Source organism: Pristiophorus japonicus, chromosome 13 (genome assembly GCF_044704955.1).
Source record: "Pristiophorus japonicus isolate sPriJap1 chromosome 13, sPriJap1.hap1, whole genome shotgun sequence".
NCBI lineage: Eukaryota > Metazoa > Chordata > Chondrichthyes > Pristiophoridae > Pristiophorus > Pristiophorus japonicus.
In genome coordinates, this window is record NC_091989.1 from 189984432 (window position 1) to 190005874 (window position 21443).

Here is a 21443-nt window from a genome sequence, read left to right on the forward strand (position 1 = left end):
CTCCCCCCTCCCCGGGACAGTCCGGAACGAGTCCTCATTCACCGGGACAGTCCGGAGCGAGTCTCCCCTCCCCTGTCCCCGGGACAGTCCGGAACGTGTCCTCACTCACCGAGACAGTCCGGAGCGAGTCTCCCCTCCCCCCTCCCCGGGACAGTCCGGAGCGTGTCCTCACTCACCGGGACAGTCCGGAGTGTCCTCACTCCCCTACCCCCTCCCCGGGACAGTCCGGAGCGAGTCTCCCCTCCCCCCTCCCCGGGACAGTCCGGAGCGTATCCTCACTCACCGGGACAGTCCGGAGTGTCCTCACTCCCCTACCCCCTCCCCGGGACAGTCCGGAGCGAGTCTCCCCTCCCCCCTCCCTGGGACAGTCCGGAGCGAGTCCTCACTCACCGGGACAGTCCCGGCGAGTCTCCCCTCCCCCCTCCCCGGGACAGTCCGGAGCGAGTCCCTCACTAACCGGGATAGTCCGGAGTGAGTCTCCCCTCCCTGGGACAGTCCGGAGCGAGTCTCCCCTCCCCCCTCCCCGGGACAGTCCGGAGCGTGTCCTCACTCACCGGGACAGTCCGGAGCGAGTCTCCCCTCCCCCCTCCCCGGTACAGTCCGGAGCATGTCCTCACTCAACGGGACAGTCCGGAGCAAGTCTCCCCTCCCCCCTCCCCGGAGCGAGTCATCACTCACCGGGACAGTCCGGAGCGAGTCTCTCCTCCCCCCCACAGTCCGGAGCATGTCCTCACTCACCGGGACAGTCCGGAGCGAGTCTCCCCTCCCCGGTACAGTCCGAAGCGTGTCCTCACTCACTGGGACAGTCCGGAGCGAGTCTCTCCTCCCCCCCACAGTCCGGAGCATGTCCTCACTCACTGGGACAGTCCGGAGCGAGTCTCCCCTCCCCCCTCCCCGGTACAGTCCGGAACGAGTCCTCATTCACCAGGACAGTCCGGAGCGAGTCTCCCCTCCCCCCTCCCCGGGACAGTCCGGAGCGAGTCTCCCCTCCCCCCTCCCCGGGACAGTCCGGAACGAGTCCTCATTCACCGGGACAGTCCGGAGCGAGTCTCCCCTCCCCTGTCCCCGGTACAGTCCGGAACGAGTCCTCATTCACCAGGACAGTCCGGAGCGAGTCTCCCCTCCCCCCTCCCCGGGACAGTCCGGAGCGAGTCTCCCCTCCCCCCTCCCCGGGACAGTCCGGAACGAGTCCTCATTCACCAGGACAGTCCGGAGCGAGTCTCCCCTCCCCTGTCCCCGGGACAGTCCGGAACGTGTCCTCACTCACCGAGACAGTCCAGAGCGAGTCTCCCCTCCCCCCTCCCCGGGACAGTCCGGAGTGTGTCCTCACTCACCGGGACAGTCTGGAGCGTCCTCACTCCCCTACCCCCTCCCCGGGACAGTCCGGAGCGAGTCTCCCCTCCCCCCTCCCCCCTCCCCGGGACAATCCGGAGCGTGTCCTCACTCACTGGGACAGTCCGGAGCGAGTCTCCCCTCCCCCCTCCCCGGGACAGTCCGGAACGAGTCCTCATTCACCGGGACAGTCCGGAGCGAGTCTCCCCTCCCCTGTCCCCGGGACAGTCCGGAACGTGTCCTCACTCACCGAGACAGTCCGGAGCGAGTCTCCCCTCCCCCCTCCCCGGGACAGTCCGGAGCGTGTCCTCACTCACCGGGACAGTCCGGAGCGGGTCCTCACTCCCCTACCCCCTCCCCGGTCCCCGGGACAGTCCGGAGCGAGTCTCCCCTCCCCCCTCCCCGGGACAGTCCGGAGCGTGTCCTCACTCACCGGGACAGTCCTGAGTGGGTCCTCACTCCCCCCTCCCTGGGACAGTCCGGAGCGGGTCCTCACTCCCCTACCCGCTCCCCGGGACAGTCCGGAGCGGGTCCTCACTCCCCCCTCTCCGGGACGGTGCAAGGCAACTCTCCCCTCTCCCGGGACAGTCCGGAGCGTGTCCTCACTCACCGGGTCAGTCCGGAGTGGGTCCTCATTCCCCGGGACGGTCCGGAGCCTCCCCTCCATCGGGATGGTCCGGAGCGGGATGTGAACCCGCCACCTTCTGACCCGGAGGCGGGACCACTACCACTGAGCCAAAGTCTCGCTCTGTCGAGCTCAGCGAGTCTCGCTATAATCAACCCCTTTACGACGCTCATCGATCGGCCGGTGTCTGGGGTAAGCAGCACAGTCTCGAAGGCACGCACCCCAGGGTACGATATGGTTGGGTTTCGATTGGGCTGGTAAACGAACAAATGGGGCTGTCATTTTTAAAAGAAAAGAAAGACTTGCATTTATATAGTGCCTTTCGTGACCTCTGGATATCTCAAAGCGCTTTACACCCAATGAAGTACTTTTTGGAGTGTAGTCACTGTTGTAATGTGGGAAACGTGGCAGCTAATTTGCGCACAGCAAGCTCCCACAAACAGCAATGTGATAATGACCAGATAACTTGTTTTAGTGATGTCAATTGAGGGATAAATATTGGCCCCAGGACACCGGGGAGAACGCCCCTGCTCTTCTTCAAAATAGCGCCCTGGGATTTTTTATGTCCACCTGAGAGAGCAGACAGGGCCTCAGTTTAGTGTCTCATCCGAAAGACGGCACTTCTGACAGTGCAGCACTCCCTCAGCGCTGTACTGGGAGCGTCAGCCTAGATTTTTGTGCTCAAGTCCCTGGAGTGGGATATGTACCCACAACCTCCATGACCCAGAGCCAAGTGTGTTACCCACTGAGCCACAGCGGCTTTTAATCTAAAGCTCGTCAAATTGACGTGCCTGGTGCCTGCCTATCTCTATCAGCTTTCTCTGCAGACTCCTCCGTTCTGACTTCCTGCATTCGCATCACGCTGATAACTACCTCACAAAAAACAGGGCGATCTCTCAGGTCCTATTGTCTTGATTGCTTCACATTGATTGGGAACCTACTCTTTAAATTACCGTGACGCTGATGAGTCCAAATCAGCATCATTACGATCCTGTTCGCTCCCAATCACTTGTCTAATGAATCCCTGTATAGAAACATGGAAACAGAGAAAATAGGTGCAGGAGTAGGCCATTCGGCCCTTCGAGCCTGCACCGCCATTCAATGAGTTCATGGCTCAACAGGCAACTTCAGTACCCCATTCCTGCTTTCTCGCCATATCCTTTGATCCCCCTAGTAATAAGGACTACATCTAACTCCTTTTTAAATATATTTAGTGAATTGGCCTCAACTACTTTCTGTGGTAGAGAATTCCACAGGTTCACCACTCTCTGGGTGAAGAAGTTTCTCCTCATCTCGGTCCTAAATGGCTTACCCCTTATCCTTAGACTGTGACCCCTGGTTCTGGACTTCCCCAACATTGGGAACATTCTTCCTGCATCTAACCTGTCTAAACCCGTCAGAATTCTAAACGTTTCTATGAGATCCCCTCTCATTCTTCTGAACTCCAGTGAATACAAGCCCAGTTGATCCAGTCTTTCTTGATATGTCAGTCCCGCCATCCCGGGAATCAGTCTGGTGAACCTTCGTTGCACTCCCTCAATAGCAAGAATGTCCTTCCTCAAGTTAGGAGACCAAAACTGTACACAATACTCCAGGTGTGGCCTCACCAAGGCCCTGTACAACTGTAGCATCACCTCCCTGCCCCTGTACTCAAATCCCCTCGCTATGAAGGCCAACATGCCATTTGCTTTCTTAACCACCTGCTGTACCTGCATGCCAACCTTCAATGACTGATGTACCATGACACCCAGGTCTCGTTGCACCTCCCCTTTTCCTAATCTGTCACCATTCAGATAATAGTCTGTCTCTCTGTTTTTACCACAAAAGTGGATAACCTCACATTTATCCACATTATACTTCATCTGCCATGTATTTGCCCACTCATCTAACCTATCCAAGTCACTCTGCAGCCTCATAGCATCCTCCTCGCAGCTCACACTGCCACCCAACTTAGTGTCATCAGCAAATTTGGAGATATTACATTTAATCCCCTCGTCTAAATCATTATTGTACAATGTAAACAGCTGAGGCCCCAGCACAGAACCTTGCGGTACCCCACTAGTCACTGTCTGCCATTCTAAAAAGTATCCATTTACTCCTACTCTTTGCTTCCTGTCTGACAACCAGTTCTCAATCCACGTCAGCACACTACCCCCAATCCCATATGCTTTAACTTTGCACTTAAATCTCTTGTGTGGGACCTTGTTGAAAGCCTTCTGAAAGTCCAAATACACCATATCAACTGGTTCTCCCTTGTCCACTCTACTGGAAACATCCTCAAAAAATTCCAGAAGATTTGTCAAGCATGATTTCCCTTTCACAAATCCATGCTGACTTGGACCTATCATGTCACCTCTTTCCAAATGTGCTGCTATGACGTCCTTAATAATTGATTCCATCATTTTACCCACTACCGATGTCAGGCTGACCAGTCGATAATTCCCTGTTTTCTCTCTCCCTCCTTTTTTAAAAAGTGGGGTTACATTGGCTACCCTCCACTCGATAGGAACTGATCCAGAATGTATGGAATGTTGGAAAATGACTGTCAATGCATCCGCTATTTCCAAGGCCACCTCCTTAAGTACTCTGGGATGCAGTCCATGAGGCCCTGGGGATTTATCGGCCTTCAATCCCATCAATTTCCCCAACACAATTTCCCGGCTAATAAGGATTTCCCTCAGTTCCTCGTTCTTACTAGACCCTCTGACCCCTTTCTCTCTGAAAGGTTGTTTGTGTCCTCCTTAGTGAATACCGAACCAAAGTGCTTGTTCAATTGGTCTGCCATTTCTTTGTTCCCAGTTATGACTTCCCCTGATTCTGACTGCAGGGGACCAACATTTGTCTTTACTAACCTTTTTCTCTTTACATATCTATAGAAACTTTTGCAGTCCGCCTTAATGTTCCCTGCAAGCTTCCTCTCGTACTCTATTTTCCCTGCCCTAATCAAACCCTTTGTCCTCCTCTGCTAAGTTCTAAATTTCTCCCAGTCCCCGGGTTTACTGCTATATCTGGCCAATTTGTATGCCACTTCCTTGGCTTTAATACTATCCCTGATTTCCCTTGATAGCCACGGTTGAGCCACCTTCCCTTTTTTATTTTTACGCCAGACAGGGATGTACAATTGTTGTAGTTCATCCATGCGGTCTCTAAATGTCTGCCATTGCCCATCCACTGTCAACCCCTTAAGTATCATTCGCTAATCTATCCTAGCCAATTCACGCCTCATACCTTCAAAGTTACCCTTCTTTAAGTCCTGGACCATGGTCTCTGAATTAACTGTTTCATTCTCCATCCTAATGCAGAATTCCACCATATTATGGTCACTCTTCCCCAAGGGGCCTCGCACAATGAGATTGCTAATTAATCCTCTCTCATTACATAACACCCAGTCTAAGATGGCCTCACCCCTAGTTGGTTCCTCGACATATTGGTCTAGAAAACCATTCCTTATGCATTCCAGGAAATCCTCCTCCACCGTATTGTTTCCAGTTTGGTTCGCCCAATCTATGTGCATATTAAAGTCACCCATTATAACTGCTGCACCTTTATTGCATGCTCCCCTAATTTCCTGTTTGATGCCCTCCCCAACATCACTACTACTGTTTGGAGGTCTGTACACAACTCCCACTAGCGTTTTCTGCCCCTTGGTATTCCGTAGCTCCACCCATACCGATTCCACATCATCCAAGCTAATGTCTTTCCTTACAATTGCATTAATTTCCTCTTTAACCAGCAATGCCACCCCGCCTCCTTTTCCTTTCTGTCTATTCTTCCTAAATGTTGAATATCCTTGTATGTTGAGTTCCCAGCCTTGGTCACCCTGGAGCTATATCTCCGTGATGCCAAACACATCGTATCCATTCACTGCTGTCTGCACAATTAATTCTTCCACCTTATCCCGAATACTCCTCGCATTGAGGCACAGAGCCTTCAGGCTTGCCTTTTTAACACACTTTGACCCTTTCGAATTTTGCTGCAAAGTGGCCCTTTTTGTTTTTTGCCTTGGGTTTCTCTGTCCTCCACTTTTACTCATCTTCTTTCTGTCTTTTGCTTCTGTCTCAATTTTGTTTCCCTCTGTCTCCCTGCATTGGTTCCCATCCCAGTGCCATATTAGTTTAACCCCTCCTCAGCACCACTGGCAAACACTCCCCGTAGGACATTGGTTCCGGTCCTGCCCAGGTGCAGACCGTCCAGTTTGTACTGGTCCCACCTCCCCCAGAATCGGCTCCAATGTCCCAGGAATTTGAATCCCTCCCTTCTGCACCACTGCTCAAGCCACGTATTCATCTGAGCTATCCTGCGATTCCTACTCTGACTAGCACGTGGCACTGGTAGCAATCCCGAGTGATTGGAGGCAGTGATCACCGAGGTCACTGAGAGGTGGAACAGCAGCAGGGAACCCGAGAGTGAGGTGAGAAATGGTTGCCCTCTAACCTGCCTGAGAAGGCCGATCGATGGTGAACCTACTGATCTGTGTGCGATTGAGCCCTACAGTCCGGGAAGCCCCACCCCGCAGTCTGTACTGAGATAGATGGTCCCATCCAGGGCAATGTTTACAGTCCATCACATTGTTCCTGAGGGTGTAACTTTCAGCAAAGACTGAACAGAGTGGGGCTCTTTGATTGAGGGAAGGGAAGACTGAGGAGATGAACTAATTATAAAGGGGTTCGATAGTGTAGACATACATAAGATGTTTCTGCTTGTGGGGAGACCACAATTAGGGGCCATAAATATAAGATAGCCACTTATAAAACCAACAGCGAAGTCAGGATCAACTTCTTCACCCAGAGAATGGTGAGAATGTGGAACTCGCTGCCACAGGGAGCGGTTGAGGCCAATAGCCGAGATGTATTTCAGGGGAAACTGGACAGTACATGAGGGCGAAGGGAATATGTCGATGGAGTAAGATGAGGTTTGTTTGGAACATAAGCACCGATATGTACCTGTTGGACTGAGTAGCCCGTTTCTAGGGCAATGTGGGAGTTAGATTGTTTTATTTATTCGTTCATGGGATGTGGGCGTTGCTGGCAAGGCCGGCATTTATTGCCCATCAATTATTGCCCTCGAGAGCCAGCTTACAACGGAGTGTCTCGCTGGGCCATTACAGGGCAGTTTAGAGTCAACCACATCGCTGTGGGTCTGGAGTCACATATCGGCCAGACCGGGTAAGGGCGGCAGATTTCCTTCTCTGAAGGGCATTAGTGAACCAGATGGGTTTTTACGACAATCCGGTAGTTTCATGGTCACCGTTACTGATACTAGCTTTATTTTTCCAGGTTTATTAATAAACTGAACTGTAAATTCCCCAGTTGCCGTGGTGGGATTTGAACTCGGTGTTCATTATTCCAGGTCTCTGGGTTACTGGTCCGGTAACAAAACCCCAATGCTCCCAGACTCCTGGTCCAGATTGGCCAAGGTTGCCCTCTCTGATTGCTATCATGAGGTCCCTAGTGGACCATGGGTGTGTGGCTGATGGGTAAAGATGGGAGTGATCCAGGTATAATATCCCAGGCTGAGAAAAGGCGGCCACACTCATTGTCCAGTCTCACATGCAAACCAACAGAACAAACGCATTCATACAGGCTTTATCGTCTGCTCAGGCCGTGCCGAAGGGCCTCACATCCCATCCATTACAGTTATTTTGAAGTGCAGTCACTGCTATTATGTCGCGAAACAAAGCAGCCAATTTTCACACAGCAAGATCCCAGAAACAGCAAATGTGATCAATAACAATTTCATCAATTATTGGGGAGAAAAATAAAGGAAAATTCTGGAGATGCTGGAAATCTGATTGCAAATCAGAAAATGCCGGAAGCTCTCAGTGGGTCGGGCAGCACGTGTTAAGGGAAACACGTCGAGGTTTCAGGTATGGAACGCATCCTTAGAACTCAGGTTTGGGTTCGGGTTGGCTCCAGCTCTGAAGAAGGATCCCTTTCCTTAAGTCGTGCCATAGGGGCCTTTGGCGTCCACCTGAACAGGCAGACAGGCCTTCAACTTAGTACCTTACCTGAAAGACGGCACCTCCAACAGTGCAGCACTCCCTCAATACTGCCCCTCCGACAGTGCAGCACTCCCTCAGTACTGCCCCTCCGACAGTGCAGCACTCCCTCAGTACTGCCCCTCCGACAGTGCAGCACTCCCTCAGTACTGCCCCTCCGACAATGCAGCACTCCCTCAGTACTGCCCCTCCGACAATGCAGCACTCCCTCAATACTGCCCCACCGACAGTACGGCACTCCCTCAGCAATGCCCCTCCGACAGTGCAGCACTCCTTCAGTACTGCTCCTCCGACAGTGCAGCACTCCCTCAGTACTGCCCCTCCGACAATGCAGCACTCCCTCAGTACTGCCCCACCGACAGTGCGGCACTTCCACAGTACTGCCCCTCCGACAGTTCGGCACTCCCTCAGCACTGCCCCTCCGACAGTGCAGCACTCCCTCAGTACTGCCCCTCCGACAGTGTGGCGGTCCCTCAGTACTGCCCCTCCGACAGTGCAGCACTCCCTCAGTAATGACCCTCCGACAGTGCAGCACTCCGTCAGTACTGCCCCTCCGACAGTGCAGCACTCCTTCATTACCGCCCCTCCGACAGTGCAGCACTCCCTCAGTACTGCTCCTCCGACAGTGCAGCACTCCCTCAGTACTGTCCCTCCGACAGTGCGGCACTTCCACAGTACTGCCCCTCCGACAGTGCGGCACTCACTCAACACTGCCCCTCCGACAGTGCAGCACTCCCTCAGTACTGCCCCTCCGACAGTGTGGCGGTCCCTCAGTACTGCCCCTCCGACAGTGCAGCACTCCCTCAGTAATGACCCTCCGTCAGTGCAGCACTCCCTCAGTACTGCCCCTCCGACAGTGCGGCACTCCATCAGCACTGCATTGGGGGATGCCGGTCTAGATTTTGTGCTCAAGTCGCTGGAGTGGGACTTGAACTCACAACCTTCTGACTAAGAGGCGAGAGAGCTAGCTCAGAGGATGGGGAGGGAGGAGAAATGGAAGGGAGAGGCCTGGATAGAGAAGGGAGGTGGAGATGGTGTGGAGAGGGAGGGGAGGGAAGGGTGGAGAGAGGAGGAGGAGGAGAGAGACAGGCACAAAGCAAAAGTCATGGGTTGGCCGACACAATATTGCCCGCATGCTCCCCGACCAATGATATTTTACCCTGCCCTCCCGCACCGCCCCCTCACCGCCCCTCCCCCCCGCCCCCTCACCGCCCCTCCCCCACCCGCCCTCCTGCCCCGCCCCCTCACCACCCCTCCCGCCCCGCCCCCTCACCGCCCCTCTCCCCCCGCCCCCTCACCGCCCCTCCCCCCGCCCCCTCACCGCCCCTCCCCCCCGCCCCCTCACCGCCCCGCCCCCTCACCGCCCCTCCCCCCGCCCCATCACCGCCCCTCCGCCCCTCCTCACTTCCCTCCGCCCCTCTTCACCGCCTCCGCCCCTCCTCACCGCCTCCGCCCCTCCTCACCGCCTCCGCCCCTCCTCACCGCCTCCGCCCCTCCTCACCGCCCCTCCCCCCCGCCCTCCCGCCCCGCCCCTTCACCGCCCCTCACCGCCCCTCCCCCCCCGCCCTCCTCCCCTCCTCACCGCCTCCGCCCCCCCTTGCCCTCCGTCACTCTGTGTAGTTCCTACTCAGGGGTTAAAGTAATGACACCAACTGGAATAGGAAACAATTCAAATTACATATTTTTAATAAACTGATCACAATACAAGAGAAACAACTTGGCTGCCCCGTGTCCCAACTCTCACCAAGTCCCATTCACCCATCACTCCCTGTGCTCACTGCCCCGTGTCCCAACTCTCACCAAGTCCCATTCACCCATCACTCCCTGTGCTCACTGCCCCGTGTCCTAACTCGCACCGAGTCCTATTCATCCATCACCCCCTGTGCTCACTGCCCCGTGTCCTAACTCGCACCGAGTCCTACTCACCCATCACCCCCTGTGCTCACTGCCCCATGTCCTAACTCACACCCAGTCCTACTCACCCATCACCCCCTGTGCCCCATGTCCTAACTCGCACCGAGTCCCACTCACCCATCACCCCCTGTGCTCACTGCCCCGTGTCCTAACTCACACCGAGTCCCGCTCACCCATCACCCCCTGCGCTCACTGACCCGTGTCCTAACTCGCACCGAGTCCCGCTCACCCATCACCCCCTGTGCTCACTGCCCCGTGTCCTAACTCACACCAAGACCCACTCACACATCAAGCCCTGTGCTCACTGCCCCGTGTCCTAACTCGCACCGAGTCCCGCTCACCCATCACCCCCTGTGCTCGCCGACCTATATTGGCTCTTGGTCGGGCAACACCTCGATTTCTAAATCTCATCTTTGTTTTCAGATCCCTCCATGGCCCTCGCCCCTCTCTATCTCTGCAATCTCCTCCAGCCCCACAACTTGTCTGTGCTCCTTTAAAACTGGTCTCATATTCATCCCCAATTTCCATCATTCCACCATCGGTGGCCGTGCCTTCTGTTGCATGGGCCCCAAGCTCTAAAATTCCCTTTCTAATTCTCTCCACCTCTCTGCCTCTCCTTCCTCCTTGAATGTGAACATAAGAACATAAGAACATAAGAATTAGGAACAGGAGTAGGGCATCTAGCCCCTTGAGCCTGCTCCGCCATTCAACAAGATCATGACTGATCTGGCCGTGGACTCAGCTCCACTTACCCACCCGCTCCCCATAACCCTTAATTCCCTTATTGGTTAAAAAAATCTATCTATCTGTGTGCTCCTTAAGAGATGCTCCTCTGTGACCAAGCCTTTGGTCAACTGTTCAAATATCTCCTTCTGTAGTTCGGTGTCAAATTATGTTTGATAACGGTCCTGCCTTGGGACATTTCGCTACATTAAGGACACTATATCAATACACGCAGAGCGTCTGAAAGCTTAACACCATACCTGTGTTCTGTATTATTGTGAAATTTGGATTCGGAGCTATGCTGAAAGTCATCCTGGGACCATTTGCGCTGTCATCCTTGTCGACAGCCTTAATCGTCTGGATGAGCTGAAATAAGGGAACCAGAAAGTTAATGTCTAATCAACACTCAGAAATAGGGATCAATGAACACTGGCTATTCCCATTCTGAAGGAAATTTATGTGTGACCTTTAATCTTGGCCTATAGATTGGATGGTCACGATAGCAACCAACATAATATAGGCAACCTGCAAACAGTTCCATAGGAGTTAGTTTGGAAACCGTTAAGACTTCATTATCCCACGCGTCCTGTCTACACATCTTCCAAACTTTCTGAATCACTGAACGAGCCTGTGAAATCCAACCCAAATACAAGGCACAAGTCAGGAGTGTGATGGAACACTCTCCACTTCCCTGGATGGTGCAGCTCCAACAACACTCGAGAAGCTCGACACCATCCAGGACAAAGCAGCCTGTTTGATTGGCCCCCCATCCCCCACCTTCAACACTCACTTCCTCCCCCACCTTCAACACTCACTCCCTCCACCACCGGCGCCCCCTGGCTGCAGTGTGTACCATCTACAAGATGCACTGCAGCAACTCGCCAAGGCTTCTTCGGCAGCACCTCCCAAACCCGTGACCTCTACCACCTAGAAGGACAAGGGCAGCAGGCGCATGGGAACACCACCACCTCCACGTTCCCCTCCCAGTCACACACCATCCTGACTTGGAAATATATCGGCCGTTCCTTCATCGTCGCTGGGTCACAATCCTGGAACTCCCTCCCTAACAGCACTGTGGGAGCACCTTCACCACACGGACTGCAGCGGCTCAAGAAGGCGGCTCACCACCACCTTCTCAAGGGGCAATTAGGGATGGGCAATAAATGCCGGTCTTGCCAGCGATGCCCACATCCCGGGAACAAATTTTAAAATAATGTACTCAATGGTACCCACCTTTCCCGTATTTGCATTTTCGCACATATCCACTTCGTAGGGCTCTGCAAACTCTGGTGCGTTGTCATTGATGTCCTGGATTTTGATGGCTACTTGAGCACGGGAAGTGTGAATTTGGTTATCTGTGGAGAGTACAGGTTAGATTTAATAATGAGTAAACGGTGTGCTCGGGCAGGAAAGAGCTAACTTCAAACCAAGGTTAGTTCACTGAAACAAACCTGGGTAACTGGAGCCACTACCTGCACGATTCAGAGGCTGGCACGAACGTCAGTACCAACTGGCAATGCCAGTCTGACAGAGCGAAGGATGGTCGGTGGGGGAAGCAGCTCTGGCAAGGTGCTGAGATTCAGTCAGTGCACATCGACCTGTCCCCTGGCAGGAATGGTGCTGCAAGTGAGTTTTTGCAATGGATTTCCAATCTACTAAGAGCTGCTTGCAATTAAGCTTTACACTTATAAACATCAGCTTGCAACATGTACAGTCGCTGACCCTACAACTCCATCCTTAATGAGATTTGGACACAACTTCTCCAGCGATGAGCTCGGCAGTTTTGTGACAACCACAACAGGTGCAGCAACTGAAAAATGGGATGAATTAAGTCAAATTTTATTTAAAATTGGATGAGGTACTGGAAGCTGAACAAGAACAGTCCTTGACTGCTCTTGTGGGGAGCAAGTTCAACTTGGCAAAGTTACCCTGTAATCAGAATTAAATGCTTGCAAGTTAGACTGCGCTGAAGTAAATCTGTAAGGCACAGCACAAGAACAGCGTTTTTGTTCATTCACAGGATGTGAGTGTCACTGGCAAGGCCAGCATTTATTGCCCATCAATTATTGCCCTAGACTGAGTGTCTCGCTGGGCCGACTCTGGGGGCAGTTAAGTGTCAACCACATCGCTGTGGGTCTGGAGTCACATATCGGCCAGACCGGGTAAGGACGGCAGATTTCCTTCCCTAAAGGGCATCAGTGAACCCGATGGGTTGTTATGACAATCCGGTAGTTTCATGGACACTAAGCACAGTATATCCAGTCATTATCACATTGCTGTTTGTCACCTTCGACTCTGAGGGACTGCCTCAGAAGAAGGTTTGCGGGATCTTGCTGTGCGCACGCTGACTGCTGAGTTTCCCACATTACGACAGTGCCTGTACTTCATTGGCTGCAAAGCACTTTGGGATGCCGTGAAGTCTTTCTTCATCACTCAAACCGCGTGAAAAATAATTCCCAGGAATCTTCTGGGAGTTCAATCACCTTTTTTCTTGATTTCAGATAAAAGTTCCAACAGTGGGTTTCCCCTGTGAGCGGCTGAAGCAATGAACCTGCAATCTCCCGGGATGGACCCTCAATCTGTGCCGAGTCTGCTGGGCTCACCTGTAGGGTGCTGCACCTGGCCGCAACTAACACAGGAGAGGCCCAGACTGGCCAGGACTCCAACTGGGGTCTCTAACGCCTCGATTTCAAAAGTCTCATCCTTGTTTGCAATTCCCTCCATGGCCTTGCCCCTCCCTATCTCTGTAATCTCTTCCAATTATTTACAATCTACATTAATGACTTGGATGAAGGACCACACCCCACTAGTTACTGGTTGCCAACCGGAAAATGACCGATTTACTCTCTGTTTTCTGTTCGTTAGCCAATCCTCTATCCATGCTAATATATTACTCCCAACCCTGTGAACTTTTATCTTGTGCAGTAACCTTTTATGTGACACCTTGTCAAATGCCTTCTGGAAATCCAAATACACCACATCCACTGGTTCCCCTTTATCCATCCTGTTCGTTACATCCTCAAAGAACTCCAGCAAATTTGTCAAAGATGACTTCCCCTTCATAAATCCATGCTGACTCTGCTTGATTGAATTATGCTTTTCCAAATGTCCCACTACTGCGCACTGGGTCCGTGCAGAGAGCTGGCCTCCAGTTGTCCTGGTTAACCCTTGCCACTGGACCAAGACCTAGCTCTGTCAAGCCCGTGTGGTGGCTGGTGTGCAACGGTCACCCCACGTTAAAAAAATCCACGCACAGGCATCTTCCACTCTTCAACATGTAGCTCGGGATCTGGAATGTCAGGTCCTTCATTGAAACACCTGTGAACTCATCCCTTTTTGATGTAGAAGCAAGTCATCCTCGATACGAGGGACCACCTAAGAAAGAGTACCTCCTCCAGCCCCACAACCCCCCAAGATCTCTGCGCTCCTCTAATTCTGCTCTCCTGACCATCCCTGATTATAATCGCTCCACCATCGGTGGCCGTGTCTTCTGTTGCCTGGGCCCCAAGCGCTGGAACTCCCTCCCTTAACCTCTCCGCCTCTCTACCTCTCTCTCCTCGTGGATTGGTCTGAAGTCTCCAGGAATTAAAAGATTAATGCCCAGGACATGCAGTGAGCAAAACCCCGGGAGACAAATCATCGGGCCATTCAAAGTTATTCTGTATATTTTAATTTTTCTTTGAGCACTTTCATCGATTAGTTGCAAAACTATTAAAGATGCAAAAATTGTTCTGACAACAACAACAACTTGTATTTATGTAGCGGAGTGAAACATCCCAGGGCGCTTCACAGGGTATTATCAGATAAAACAATGTGACACCGAGCCGCATAAGGAGAAATTAGGGCAGGTGACCAAAAGATCGGTCAAAGAGGGAGGTTTTCAGGAGTGTACTGAAGGAGGAAAGAGGTAGAGAGGCGGAGAGGTTTAGGGAGGGAGTTCCAGAGTTTGGGGCCCAGGCAACAGAAGGCACGGCCACCGATGGTGGAGCGATTATAATCAGGGATGCTCAGGAGGGCAGAATTAGAGGAGCACAGACATCTCGGGGGGTTGTGGGGCTGGAGGAGATTACACAGATAGGGAGGGGCGAGGGCCATGGAGGGAATTGAAAACAAGGATGAGAATTTTGAAATCGAGATGTTGCTTAACCGGGAGCCAATGTAGGTCAGCGAGCACAGGAGGTGATGGGTGAGCGGGACTTGGTACGAGTTAGGACAAGGGGCAGTGAGCACAGGGGGTGATGGGTGAGTGGGACTCGGTGCGAGTTAGGAGACGGGGCAGTGAGCACAGGGGGTGATGGGTGAGCGGGACTCGGTGCGAGTTAGGACACGGGGCAGTGAGCACAGGGGGTGGATGGGTGAGTGGGACTCGGTATGAGTTAGGACACGGGGCAGTGAGCACAGGGGGTGATGGGTGAGTGGGACTTGGTGTGAGTTAGGACACGGGGCAGTGAGCACAGGGGGTGATGGGTGAGCGGGACTCGATGCGAGTTAGGACACGGGGGCAGTGAGCACAGGGGGTGATGGGTGAGTGGGACTGGGTGCGAGTTAGGACACGGGGCAGTGAGCACAGGGGGTGATGGGTGAGTGGGACTTGGTGCGAGTTAGGACACGGGGCAGTGAGCACAGGGGGTGATGGGTGAGCGGGACTGGGTGTGAGTTAGGACACGGGGCAGTGAGCACAGGGGGTGATGGGTGAGTGGGACTCGGTGTGAGTTAGGACACGGGGCAGTGAGCACAGGGGGTGATGGGTGAGTGGGACTGGGTGCGAGTTAGGACACGGGGCAGTGAGCACAGGGGGTGATGGGTGAGTGGGACTGGGTGCGAGTTAGGACACGGGGCAGTGAGCACAGGGGGTGATGGGTGAGCGGGACTGGGTGTGAGTTAGGACACGGGGCAGTGAGCACAGGGGGTGATGGGTGAGTGGGACTCGGTGCGAGTTAGGACACGGGGCAGTGAGCACAGGGGGTGATGGGTGAGCGGGACTCGGTGCGAGTTAGGACACGGGGCAGTGAGCACAGGGGGTGATGTGTGAGTGGGACTGGGTGTGAGTTAGGACACGGGGCAGTGAGCACAGGGGGTGATGGGTGAGCGGGACTCGGTGCGAGTTAGGACACGGGGCAGTCAAGAATCATCCCATAAAATACTGCGTCTGTTCACTGTACACTCTTTTACAGGAAGGCGGTGCATTTAGAGAATTGGCATGTCGGACGACCAATGGTGGGAGTGTGGGGGCGGGGCTATCATGTGATGAAACCTCCAGAAATACGTCCAACCAGGGAGCTGACCCTAACTGCAACCCCTGATCACAGTCCAGTAACCCCGTCTAGAAAGTCCATGTGGGGAGAATACAGCTGCACAATATCAGACCATTCGGCCCATCTAGTCTGTGCTGGTGTTTATGCTCCACACGCGTCTGCCCCCATTCTATCTGTCTTATCTCAGCCTCTCAGCGTATCTTTTTATTCCCTTTGCTCTCATGTACACATCTAGTTTCCTTTTGAAAACATCCAAGCGATTCGCCTCAACCACCCCCTATTAGTGTCCCTCACTCTCACCACTCCCTGTGTAGTGTCCCTCACTCTCACCACTCCCTGTGTAGTGTCCCTCACTCTCACCCCTCCCTGTGTAGTGTCCCTCACTCTCACCACTCCCTGTGTCCCTCACTCTCACCACTCACTGTGTCCCTCACTCTCACCACTCCCTGTGTAGTGTCCCTCACTCTCACCACTCACTGTGTCCCTCACTCTCACCACTCCCTGTGTAGTGTCCCTCACTCTCACCACTCACTGTGTCCCTCACTCTCACCGCTCCCTGTGTAGTGTCCCCCACTCTCACCACTCCCTGTGGAGTGTCCCTCACTCTCACCACTCCCTGTGTCCCTCACTCTCACCACTCCCTGTGTAGTGTCCCCCACTCTCACCACTCCCTGTGTAGTGTCCCTCACTCTCACCACTCCCTGTGGAGTGTCCCTCACTCTCACCACTCCCTGTGTCCCTCACTCTCACCACTCCCTGTGGAGTGTCCCTCACTCTCACCACTCCCTGTGTCCCTCACTCTCACCACTCCCTGTGTAGTGTCCCTCACTCTCACCACTCCCTGTGTCCCTCACTCTCACCACTCCCTGTGGAGTGTCCCTCACTCTCACCACTCCCTGTGTAGTGTCCCTCACTCTCACCACTCCCTGTGGAGTGTCCCTCACTCTCACCACTCCCTGTGTCCCTCACTCTCACCACTCCCTGTGTAGTGTCCCTCACTCTCACCACTCCCTGTGTAGTGTCCCTCACTCTCACCACTCACTGTGTCCCTCACTCTCACCACTCCCTGTGTAGTGCCCCTCACTCTCACCACTCCCTGTGGAGTGTCCCTCACTCTCACCACTCCCTGTGTAGTGTCCCACATTCTCACCACTCCCTGTGTAGTGTCCCTCACTCTCACCACTCCCTGTGTAGTGTCCCTCACTCTCACCACTCCCTGTGTAGTGTCCCTCACTCTCACCACTCCCTGTGTAGTGTCCCTCACTCTCACCACTCCCTGTGTAGTGTCCCACACTCTCACCACTCCCTGTGTAGTGTCCCCCACTCTCACCACTCCCTGTGGAGTGTCCCTCACTCTCACCACTCCCTGTGTAGTGTCCCTCACTCTCACCACTCCCTGTGGAGTGTCCCTCACTCTCACCACTCCCTGTGTCCCTCACTCTCACCACTCCCTGTGTAGTGTCCCTCACTCTCACCACTCCCTGTGTAGTGTCCCTCACTCTCACCACTCCCTGAGTAGTGTCCCTCACTCTCACCACTCACTGTGTCCCTCACTCTCACCACTCCCTGTGTAGTGCCCCTCACTCTCACCACTCCCTGTGGAGTGTCCCTCACTCTCACCACTCCCTGTGTAGTGTCCCACACTCTCACCACTCCCTGTGTAGTGCCCCTCACTACTCTCACCACTCCCTGTGGAGTGTCCCTCACTCTCACCACTCCCTGTGTAGTGTCCCTCACTCTCACCACTCCCTGTGGAGTGTCCCTCACTCTCACCACTCCCTGTGTAGTGTCCCTCACTCTCACCACTCCCTGTGTAGTGTCCCTCACTCTCACCACTCCCTGGTTTTGGATCCTACCACAAGTGGAAACATTCTGTCCACAGCCACCCTGTCCAACCCATTCATCATTTTAAAAAGCTCTATCAGGACTCTTCTGAGTCCTCACCCTGATGCAGGGTAGCTGTAATCTTGTGTTTCTGGTCCCACTATTCTACACCTCCTCCAGTGCTTCTGTGTTTTGAAGCAGGGGACAGCTAATATTTATCCCTCAACTAGGCCCACATCCCATGAACAAATAAAAAAATTAGTCACTGCCTGGCTATCTGATTTCCACTCAATTAACACCAACAAAAAGGTAGACAGCAAAGAAAACAAGACAAGAAAGTTGAGAGGTTCAAAGTTTGGATGCAATCTGACCTCACTTCCAGGTGCAAAGCAGAGACATGGAGAAAAAGGCTTTACAATTGTCGGATTCACTCAAAGCATTAGTTGTTGCAATGGGCTGTGATTGCCTCGAGCAGCTTCACAGATAATGCATGGGTCTTCTGAGAGGGCACCGTGTCCATTCATAACAGCACAGGCTTGGCAGCAAGAGTGGGAACAAGCTCAGCGGGAAGTGAATGATTCCTGCACCCTGGACAGTGATAGAGTTTACATAATCGGAGGGTAACCAATCATCAGATCGGTTCCAGCCTGTAACTCACTCTCGGGAAACTGTTATTCTATATATAAACCCCCCCAAACCCCTCGATTAGATTCCAGCCTGTAACTCACTCCCGGGTATCTGTTATTCTATATATAAACCCCCGAACCCCTCGATTAGATTCCCGCCTGTAACTCACTCCCGGGTATCTGTTATTCTATATATAAACCCCCCGAACCCCTCGATTAGATTCCCGCCTGTAACTCACTCTCCGGTATCCTGTTATTCTCCCTGCTGTGCAACCTCTCTATTACAGTTACCCAAGGGACCAGTCCGACTGGCCGTAATTCACAGGAGTTCCTGTACGGTCTCAAAGGGTTAACAATCTCCAGCGGAGATGGCTGAAAGCGATACAGATCCAGCCATCCATCTCCTGACATTGTTTGCTGCTGCGCTGGGAGCTTCATTCATCAATTGCATTCCACTAGTTCTGGTACCAGCAATAAATGTACATCCACAATAGAAAAGCAAAGATTGCAAACACGATCAAGGAATTCATCGACTGCGAGTCGTAGCTGTTCATAGACACCGAATATTTCCACCCAACGCCCTTGAACTCTGTAACATTATGAAGAGTTTGGACTCGAGTGGATTGGGAGAAACCTCTTCCACTGGCGGAAAGGTCAGTAACCAGAGGGCACAGATTGAAGATAATCGACAAAAGTCCCACAGTGGCGATAACATCAACAACTATATAGTGCCAGTAAAATGTCCCAAGACACTTCACAGGAGCGATTATCAGACACAATGAGGGCTACGGACCGAGAGCTGGAAAGTGGGATTAGGCTGGATAGCTCTTGGTCAGCCGACGCGGACACGATTGGCTGAAATGGCCTCCTTCCGTGCCGTAAATTTCTATGATTTTATGATTCTATGATTCTATGAAGGCGCTCCTTAAAGCTTACCTCTTTGACCAAACTTCCAGAGGGGAGAATGTTTTTACGCAGCGAGTTGTTGTGATTGGGAACGCGCTGCCTGAAAGGGCGGTGGGAGCAGATTCAAGTGACTTTCAAACAGGAAATTGGATAAATACTTGAATAATTTGCAGGGCAATGGGGCAAGACCAGGGGGAGTGGGACTGATTGGATCGCTCTGTCACAGAGCCGGCACAGGCTCGATGGGCCCAATGGCCTCCTGCTGTAAGATTCTATGTCAAAAATGCTCCACACATATAAACAACAACAGAAGTCGGAGGAGAGAGTGGTAGTGAGGCGGAGAGAGGTTTAGGGAGGAACTTCCAGAGCTTAGGGCTCAGGCAGCTGAAGGCACAGCCACTGATGGTGCAACGAAGGAAATTGAGGATGCCCACGAGGCCAGAATTGGAGGAGCGCAGAGATCTCAGGGGGTTGTGGAGCTGGCGGAGGTTACAGAGATAGGGAGGGGTGAGGCCACGGAGGGATTTGAAAACAAGTTTTGAGTGGTTTTAAAATTGAGGCGTTGCCAGTCTGGGATGGGTAGGCCAATGAGCATAGGGGGTGATGGGTGCGAGCTCGGGCACTCTCGATTACCAACAAATAACGCTCTCCTCCACAAATAAGAGTCATTTTCCCAACATGTCCCACTTACCCCGGTGCCACTCACTGCTGAGGGCTCGGGTAGTGCGTGTACTAGAGAAGTACATTACAGGGGTACAGTGGTGTTTGTATAACCGGACCAGTAATCCACAGAGCGTGAGTTCAAATCCCACCAAGGCATTTTGAGACTTTGAATCTAGATTTTTTAAATCTGGAAATAAGAACTGATATCGGTAAAAGTGAGCATGAAGCTGTCGGATTGTCAGAAAGCCCAGCTGGTTCACTAATGTTCCTTCAGGGAAGCAAACCTGCCGCCCTTACCTGGTCTGTGATCATTGTTCTTTTCTTGTTTTTGAGCACTTGACACTTTCCAAATAACGCGCATGCATGGCTTGTCCCCTTAAACAGCTGTGTGGGAGATCCAGAATGCTGCGTGGCATAAGAAAGGCTTGCATTTATATAGCGCCTTTCATGATCACCGGGCGTCTCAAAGCGCTGTACAGCCAATGAAGTACTTTTGGAGTGTAGTCACTGTTGCAATGTGGGAAACACAGCAGGCAATCTGCGCACAGCAAGCTCCCACACGCAGTAAAGTGATAGTGATCAGATAATCTGTTTTAGTGATTTTGATTGAGGGATAAATATTGGCCCAGGACACCGGGGAGAACTCCCCTGCTCTTCTTCAAAATAGCGCCATGGAATCTTTTACATCCACCTGAGAGATCAGACGGGGCCTTGATTTAATGTCTCATCCGAAAGACGGCACCTCCGACAGTGCGGCACTCCCTCAGCACTGCACTGGGAGTGTCAGCCTGGATTTTTTTGTGCTTAGTTCCCTGGGTTGGGATTTGAACCCACAACCTTCTGACTCAGAGACAAGAGAAGGAGAGGGAGAAAGAACTACCCACTGAGCCACGGCTGACAGCTGATGTCATTCCAGTCCCACACCAATGTAGTTGAGTCTTGACTGACCTCTGAAGTGATCCAGTGAGCCGCTCAGTTGTATCAAACAGCTTAATGGACGGACAATAAATGCCCGCATTGGCAGCACCCCGAGAAAGAATGTGGCGTTGAGCCAGAAGCATTTCAGTTTGGTTGATCCAGTGCGGAAGGAGTGTGAAGGGTCAGTAGCGAGGTGAGGGGTCAGTAGGGGTGAAGGGTCAGTCGGGGCTGAGTGGTCAGTAGGGGGTGAGTGGTCAGTAGGGGGCTGAGGGGTCAGTAGAGGGGTGAAGAGTCAGTAGGGCTGTGATGGGTCAGTAGGGGTGAGGGGTCAGTGGGGGTGAGGGGTCAGTAGGGGTGCAGGGTCAGTAGGGGTGAGGGGTCAGTAGAGGGGTGAAGGGTCAGTAGGGCTGTGATGGGTCAGTAGGGGTGAGGGGTCAGTGGGGGGGTGGAGGGTCAGTAGGGGTGAGGGGTCAGTAGGGGTGAAGGGTCAGTAGGGGTGAGGGGTCAGTAGGGGTGAGGGGTTAGTAGGGGTGCAGGGTCAGTAGGGGTGAGGGGTCAGTAGGAGTGGAGGGTCAGTAGGAGTGATGGGTCAGTAGGGGTGGGGGGTCAGTAGGAATGGAGGGTCAGTAGGGGTGAGGGGTCAGTAGGGGTGAAGGATC

The 21443-nt window shown here is 53.1% G+C and overlaps 1 protein-coding gene across 1 annotated transcript in view; it reads right to left on the reverse strand.

Annotated features, from left to right (window-relative positions):
* Positions 1–21443, reverse strand: part of LOC139278990 (cadherin-11-like) — a 231596-nt gene that overhangs the window by 23607 nt on the left and 186546 nt on the right. The window contains exons 9-10 of the mRNA XM_070898290.1: positions 11826–11947; positions 10853–10958 (exon numbers count right to left, since the gene is read on the reverse strand). Coding sequence (XP_070754391.1) covers positions 10853–10958; positions 11826–11947 — 228 coding nt within the window. The remainder of the gene's footprint in view (positions 1–10852; positions 10959–11825; positions 11948–21443) is intronic.